At 40.2% G+C, this 8,499-nt stretch overlaps 1 protein-coding gene across 1 annotated transcript in view; it reads left to right on the plus strand.

Annotated features, from left to right (window-relative positions):
• Positions 1 to 7,238, plus strand: part of USP31 (ubiquitin specific peptidase 31) — a 136,108-nt gene extending 128,870 nt beyond the window's left edge. The window contains 1 exon segment of the mRNA XM_043972172.1: positions 1,131 to 7,238. Within this exon segment, the coding sequence (XP_043828107.1) occupies positions 1,131 to 2,695 (1,565 nt within the window). The 3' untranslated portion in view covers positions 2,696 to 7,238.
• Positions 7,239 to 8,499: the final 1,261 nt, after the last annotated feature.

Genomic DNA, 8,499 nt, shown 5'->3' on the forward strand with positions numbered 1-8,499 from the left:
GATGGGTTAGATTGAGATGGGACTTGGGGCAGGGAAACCAATCAGTAGACACCAGATCAGTATCCATTTAACCATTTTCACTTGTGCTGAGTAATGTGCAAAGAAAACAGTACAAATATGGTCTCTACCCTTTAGGAGTTTACACATAAAAGACACTAGAGATTCCACAGTGAATTCACTAATATCAGGATGGGTGAAGGATCTTTTAAATGTTCATTCACTACATGCTTCCCAAGAGAGGTAGGGACCAAATGAGCAAAATGAGACATAGTCTTGGACATGGACAATATGGAAATTTGTTTGCTTGATGATTCATATTTATTGCAAGGGTTTTGTTTTGTTTTATTTTCAAGTGAGAGAGAGAAAGAGAGAGAGAGAGAGAGAATAAATGTTTGTTAACTGAAAAAAAGAGCTTTTTTTAGAAATAAAATGAAAGCTTAAAAAATGTTCATTCACTAGCACCAGGATACATTTACAGTCAGTCATACTCCTTTCATCCTATGTTTCTATGCCTTTTGTACCCAGGGGATAGATCATAGTGAAAGCATGATGCTGAGTATAGTATAAGAGTTCCAGATGAAGAAGAGAAGCCCTGCATTTGAGGTCTAGCTCTGCTACTTGGGGCAAGTCACTTTACCTCTGTGGCCCATGGGGAGCAGCTAGGTGGTACAGTGGATAAAGCACTAGCCCTGGATTTAGGAGGACCTGAGTTCAAATCTGGCCTCAGACACTTGATGCTTACTAGTTGTATGACCCTGGGCAAGTCACTTAACCCTCATTGCTCTGCAAAAAAGAAATAAATAAAATAAAAGCGTGTGGATTGAATGATTTTTAAGGTCTCTTCTCACTCTAGTATTCCAAATGACATAGCCTTGAAATGAATTTTTTGAAAAAAAGATTAATTTTCATTCCTATCTTTTGTTTTTACATCACCTTCATATCCAGTTATGTTCTTCCTGCTTCACCCACCCATCGTAACAAGTCCCCCATTATAACAAAATACAAGAAAGGAAGAAGGGAGTGGAAAAAAATCAATTCAGCAACCTTAACCAATAGCCCCATTCTAATTTTCTTTGATTATATGTTTATTCTACACGTAGTCCTAACTTTGTATTCTTTGCATTTCTTAGGTGGGTTCTCCACTCGACCATTTGTAAGGAGTGTCCAGCGACAAAGTTTGTCATCCAGGTCCTCTGTCACCAGCCCATTGGCCGTCAATGAAAATTGCATTAGACCCTCTTGGTCCCTATCTGCTAAGCTGCAAATGCGTTCTAACTCTCCATCCCGTTTTTGTGGTGACTCTCCTGTGCATACCTCTGCCTCCACCTTGGAGAAGATAGGGGAGGCAGTAGACGATAAGGTCTCTGTCTCTTGCTTTGGCAGCTTAAGGAACCTGTCAAGTAGCTACGTGGAGCCAAGTGAGAGCCACAGCAGGCGTGAGCACAGGGCCGTGGGTAGGGCTCCTCTGGCTGTAATGGAAAGTGTATTCAGAGATGAGTCAGTTACCAGGAAAGTGACCTCGAGTCTCTCTGATACACAGAGCAAAAGCTCGGCACCCGGGGATCGAGTACATCCTGTTTCGGATCCCTTTGATAACAATAACCAGATAGCATATGTGGATCAGAGTGATTCTGTTGACAGCTCCCCAGTCAAAGAGGCAAAGACCCCAAGTGGCTCTGGCTTACTTGTGGAGAAGTCAGACAGCACAACTAAGAAGTCCCCCAGCTCCAAAGGGGTTTCTGAGCCAGATAAAAGCCTGAGGAAAGGGAGGACAGTCTTGGCTCGCCAGGAATCCTCTCTTTCAAACTCATCACCCACTTCTCCTGTTCCCTTAAAAAGTTCTGTAAAGACTTCCCGCTCTAGAAGCAGAGCAGAACCTTCCCAAGCCAGTGGGCGACACGCATCTCCTGTTCCTGGCCAGTCCAAAAAGGAGTCGTCTACAAAATCCCAGGACACTGTGGCCGTTCAGCAGAAGCAAAAGTTAACTTCCTCCCCGGCTTCTATTTCTTCCTCTACAGCTGCCAAAAAACCCCCCTTGGGCTCTGCCACCAGGGGTCCCTCCTCTGCTGGGAAGAGTAGGACTTCAGACAGAAGCCTGAGCCGAGAAGGCTCCAAAGCTAGCCTTGGCTCTGATAGAGCCAGTGTCACATCCACCTCCAAACCAAACTCCCCCCGGGTGGGTCAGTCTAAGGGAGGGGAGGGCAGAATGGATGGAAAGCATGTCAGGAGTTCTTCCATGGCCAGCCTGCGGTCTCCTAACCCAGGCATGAAGTCAGGTTTGAAGAGGGACAGCAAGTCAGAAGACAAGGGACTGTCCTTCTTCAAATCAGCCCTGAGGCAGAAGGAGACACGCAGGTCAACCGATCTTGGGAAGACCACATTGCTCACCAAAAAATCAGGCGGAGGTTCCACCAAATCGATCAGCAAAAATACGGCGGATGAAAAGTCAGAGAAAGGCAGCCAGCCGCCCTCTTCCCAGCAGCCAAATGCAAATACTGTTTCAAAAGAGCAGCCTGCTTCCAAGGATTCTGCTTCTGTAAAACATTCCTTGCTTTCTACCCGCAGATCCAAGTCTTCCCATCTAGATCCTGGAAATCCCTTGTCTCCTAGTAGCAAGCAGTCTGCTGAGAAATCTTTAAAAAAGTTACCTTCTAGCATGCACACCTCTGCACGGCCTTCTCAAAAACCTCAGTGAGATTTCTGCAAACCAGGCATTTTATCTGTAAAGACATTTATTTATTCAGAATTGAGAACTATTTTCATTCCCTTTCCTTGACATTTCCCCTGCCCTCCACCCTGCTTTCATTTTGTAATTTTGGGTTCGTGTGCCTAATGTGTGTGTGAGGAAGAGGAGAACTAAACTTTCAGTGTGCTGATGTGTCTCCTTATTCTGCCATCAAACCAAATAATAGCCATTAGGCAAAGAAAGCAGTGCTACCAAGTTAACTGGAATAATTGTCAAAAGCATAATCCTGGACTGCCTCTTAGCACTTGTGCATATTTCTAGTGAAATGCCACAACTTTTTGTCAGACACTAGGGTTTTGAAACCTGTGAACCAGTTATGCTGTAAGTAGTATATGCTCTGTAGAACTGTGAAATAATCTTATTTTGGGTTTTTGCCTGAGCAGAAATTATCCTCATTGATTTGCGGATTGTTGTCTAGGGTGGCGAGATGTAGAAGCTAACAGTGAAACTCAGAGACTGTTGCTGCTTCTGCTCTTGCCCTGGTCTTCAATCTTTTTTAAAGGGCAATATTTTAACACTAATGTTGTTTCTCAGGTATATACTCAGCTAGTATAAGAGGGATGAGCATTAGTGAATGAACTGAATATAAAAGTAACCTTTCATGTGTGAATGTATGTAATTTTCTCTTAGCATCATGGATGTAAGCTTTTTGAGATGTAAAGAATCCTTTGTTACTGTCATATTGGTGAAGATGTGTGTATACCTTAGCTGGCTATCTCTTGACTCTTGGACATTGTGCTAAGAGATGGTGAATTGGATAGCAAGAAGCTAGTCAGTATCCATTCTTTTTTTCCCCCCATTGGAGTTCTGAAATATAGCCACTCATCGGCATCTTCTAAGTTGTACCTTGATGATAGTTTTTTTTTTTTTAAACTGGAAACATGTACCTGGTGGTGTGAATGGTGCCTGGGTGATGTATAGATGTACCACTCTCCCTCTTTGGCTGCCTCTCCTTGTCTGTAAACAGAAGAATCAAATTCTTGCCTTTTGGAGGTGTGCTTCTGTTTCTGTATCTCTCAGCCCAATGCCAAAAGTCAGCAATGCAGTATCAAGGCTCAGTGTAACAAATTATTAAATACCTTTTAAAAAAATGTTTCTTTGTAAGGCTTGATTATAACCGTGTTTTCCAGTAAAAAAATTCCTTTCCCTTGCTGTGACAGTTTTTATCCCCCTTGATCCCCTCCCCAAATCTATAGTAATAGCTATAAAGCTCATTCCACGAGGCAACAAATTACCTTTCTCATTTCAAAAATGAAAGCATCCCCCACTTTGCTCAATTTACAGTGCTCACACGAATGCCGCATTTATTTTCTTAAGTTGTATAGGCATACTCTGACTTCAGGCTTCTCTGCCTTATGAGAGCTGTGAAACAGACTTTGTCACTTTGCCACAATTGTATTGTCACAGTACAGAGTGGGATATGCTGTGCCTCGGTTTGCATGTTTTCCCATGTCAATGTTTTTCCAACCCATAAATTCACCCAACTCTACATGAACTTTAAGTATCCAGACCCATTTGTAATCTTTCCTACTTAACAACTAGAGCAATTAGCTTTATTCATCCTCTTTGTGTCGGGGGAGGATGGGAAAATGTTGGGAAATGTTGGCATCGGGTCACTTGTCTTACATAATGGCTACTTTGAGCTTCAAGGTGACTAATAAACCTGGAGACCATTCATGTAAGGGTAGCCAAAGATCTAAGCCCTTGCAATATGTAAAATTCTTTTATATTCAGCTGTGTGAATATTTCTGTAATATTTAATGTATTTCATTTATCATGACCTTGTTGGCAATAGCACCCTGCCTGATAATCCCAGTTTGATTGCTATTTCTGCTCTGTGTAGTGTAGGCATCTATCCCATGCCAAAGCAGTGTTGCTCTCTGGTTCTCCTATTATTTGCCTTCTGGACTACTTTTACTTTTCCTCAGAACAATATTTTGAATCCAATGTGACTATAACACCCTTCTCTAGGTACAGTGTAGATTTTCTGTATTAAAAATGGCATAAGATGTGAACAGTGTCAGACACAGCTGGATGCTTTTTCATGAAGCCCCCATTCCTTTGGATATAGAGCAGGTTTGATTTGGAAGGGTCAGATTGCCAAAATTTTAAAGCAGCTTTAGAGTAGTTACAAGAATTTCTTTTGGAGGGGAATTATTTTGGCAATTATCAGTGAAATAGTTAAAACTGAATAGAAATTAGCTTCACTTCCAGACAAACTTAAATTTTAAAATTTTTGTTGGTTTTGTATGGGAATGGGAAAAAAAAAACCCAAACCCAACCTTTAAATTCGAGGAGATAATTGCTTTGAGCTCAATTATAATTTTTCATTATGCATTAATATTATCTAGCCAGTAGGACTGGTTCCCCTTTCTGGTCAGCTAAAAACACACATAACTATTCTTTTGGGAGTGATTATGTCATTGTCTTGACATTTTGATGCTATTTGATATCCACTAATTTTCATAGTTGATTAAAAAATGAAAATTTGATAAAATAACAAATATTTAATTATCTTAAACTACTTCATGCTTTAAGGATAGCAGACAGTGAACACAGAGAAAGGACAGAGAATTGTTGTATCCAAGAATGTTTTGCTAAAATTCTTCAAGGATTGGCATGAAAAGATTGGTTAAAAACAAAAACAATTCAGTTTTTTTAAAAACATGGGCCAGATTTTTTTTTCTATTGACAATTTGGATAAGGTGCTTGCTCATTTGTTTGGGTGAACAATTATCTATATAGATCATCATGGTCTTGTGTTTATGAGAGCTGTTTAGAAAGGTGTGGTTATGGGGGCAGCTAGATGGCGCAGTGGTTAAAGCACTGGCCCTGGATTCAGGAGTACCTGAGTTCAAAGCCAGCCTCAGACACTTGACACTTACTAGCTGTGTGACCCTGGGCAAGTCACTTAACCCCCATTGCCCCACAAAAAAAAAAAAAAAGAAAGGTGTGGTTACAAGTAATTATTACTTGGTAAGCACAAAGAAATCACTAACAAGTCCTGTAACTAGAGCAAACCCACAGTACTTTTATTATTGTTGTTATTTTTATTGATGTCTTTGGCATTGTTCACTTTGAGATAGAATTGGGAATATCCAGATTCTGCCCTCCTCCCTTTTGATAAGGAGATATGATGGTAAAGAAACATTATTTTCTATTGTCTTTTCATTCCCATAAGCCCTTTACTGCATGCCCTTTTTCCTAATCCTTATAGCAACCTTGTGCCAAGTCAGTAACACTTCACACTGGACACATAGAAGTGACTGTTAGAATATTTGTGATTTGGTAAATGTAGTCATTTGAAAGGCTGCCTTGAAATTTCTTATTCAATGCATAAAATATACTGAAAGGGATATTTATGTAAAAACTTTGTAAATTCACTTCTCAAGTTAGCTTTACTTTAGCTCAGGGGCATCTAGAGTACAGCCCATGGACCAAAAGAAGTCCATGCAGCCCTAAGTGGGGCCACCCTCCCTAACATAGAAATCTGTTTTGCAGATCTTGCTGAATTAGTTTCTACTAGGAAGGGTAGTTCTTGTGACCAATTCTCTTTTATAGAGTAGTTATAACCCATTTCATTTTATGGAAAGTGGATGTAATCTTCATTTACCCATCAATCCACTCTATGTCTTCTCATTGGTTTGATTCTTCTGCAGCCCAGCAATGAAGCTCTTTAACTAGATTCCTTACACTAGAATTTGGTCCTTCCATGTTTGAGGTGAATGTTTGATTTGATTTGTTTTTTGAAAGAGAAGAAAACAAAACCTATTTTTCTTCAAAATAGTTTCCAAGGAAAAAGATGTGGCAAAAGGGAACAGCTGGCTGCAGCTTTTAATGGAAAGTGGAGCACTGGGGAATGAGCTCCTTTTTTCCAAATGAGGAAGCCATGGATTTAAAGTGTAGATTTTCATTTGCTCTATAAATTTCATCCTGATACATTGTCTTTTTAGATCATTGTGCAATTAAGGTCTTTTTGGGGTGGGGGGGACAGAGGGTTGTCCAGTTCCAAAGTTGTTGTAGTTCTATGATAGAAAGAAATTAGTATTTCTGGGCTGGATTTTAGTGATACTAGTTAATAGTATGCAAATCATAAGCACATTTTCAGTGGAAAAACAAGCAAACCCAAACAACAACCCCTTATACTATGTAAGGCACTTTGACCTTTGCCTTAGTGGTGGAGCTGAGAAATACACATTTTAATGACAAATTGGTGCCTATATCTTTCTAAACATGAAGTATATGTGTCACTCTACAAGGTTTTTGTCCCTTTTGTTCACAAATGGTTTGTTGTAGCTTAGTCAGACCATATGCTTTAGATGGAAACCCGACACTTTGATTATAGGACGTCTAAGCTTCCTCCTCCTTGCTCCCTCCTCCATCACCATCTCCAACACACCCCATTTCCTTTTGTTCAGCTCCCAAAATGTAGAACTTTTGGCTTTCCACAGCTGTAATTTGAGCATGACCCGCTGCAACGTCCCCCCCCCCCCCCCCCCCCGCCACTTCCCCAGTAATAAGAACAATTCTGCATGGCCTTTATCTAGTGCTGCATCCTGAATGCATGCTCTCATTAACTATGCAAGCAACCAATACCGACCATAGATGGCACTAACTGCTTAAAATGAAGCTATTAGATAATGGAACTCTATTTTTGACTTTATTGTTTTGTTTCCTATATGACCTGAGTATCCATACACTCCGGAGCACGTATATGGTTTCTTGCTTTATTTTGCACATCCTTGACTCTTCTTTGCAGAACTTTTGGATTATTGACAAGATTGATGTGTACAATTCCTAAGTATTTTTCAAATAGGAAAGGTATTGGATATGTTGAAATGACAACATGCTGGTGTATGTATTATATTGTGGTGTCTAGGTAATCTCCTAATGTGTCCTCTTCTATAAGTAACCTGCCATTTTTCTATAGGATTTTAATGATTTATATCTTCTATATGACATCATGATCTCAAGAAGAGACAAAAGCTTCTAGCAGCATTGACAATTAAAAAACAACATGCTTTTGTAGAACTTTAGTGCTATTTGAAGCTGATATTTCCAGCCACCAGACCTAATAGGACTAGTACTATGGTGTTTATGGTAGTACTGTACAGTGAGTTAGGATCTAGAACTGTCTCCCATTCCTTAATCCATCTGGTAGAGAAGTTTAAGGCTTCAGACCTCTCAGATAAGAGACCTGATAAGGAAGAGCCTGAAGTCCTAAAGGGGACAGAGCAATGATGAATGGCATACAAATTTAAGTCACAAGGCACTTGTGCAAATGGGGTCTTGGTTCACTAGAGCAGGTAGCAGCACACTGGAGGGTTTGGTGTTCTTAGTGGCCCTCTGTCCTTGTCTGTATATAGCAAGTGGAGACTCCCTTGGTGGGGTTGTAGAATTCTCACTGAATAATAAAGTGATGAAAAGCTAAGACAAACTGGCTTTTAGGAGGGGATGCCTCTTAATACCAATGTTCTTTTCATAGCAAGCAATTAAAATAGCAATTACCAGGCTGCCTGAACATTGCTCTTGAACTCTTTCTTTACTGTGGTTCTTTGCAGGATTGCAGTTTCAGGAATTCTTTCTTATTTAAAAACATATGTGAAGAGGTTTTTTTCGAAGTGACATTTGATATAATTTCTCCCTACCCACCCCTGTAATCTTTTTTTTTTAGCATCTCTTGTGGAATTTGCCAACTGACCCTAAATAATTTGGCTATAACTGCAGAGGCAACTGAAATTTAGTTTTAATCT

The sequence above is a fragment of the Dromiciops gliroides genome, chromosome 1, assembly GCF_019393635.1.
Source record: "Dromiciops gliroides isolate mDroGli1 chromosome 1, mDroGli1.pri, whole genome shotgun sequence".
NCBI lineage: Eukaryota > Metazoa > Chordata > Mammalia > Microbiotheria > Microbiotheriidae > Dromiciops > Dromiciops gliroides.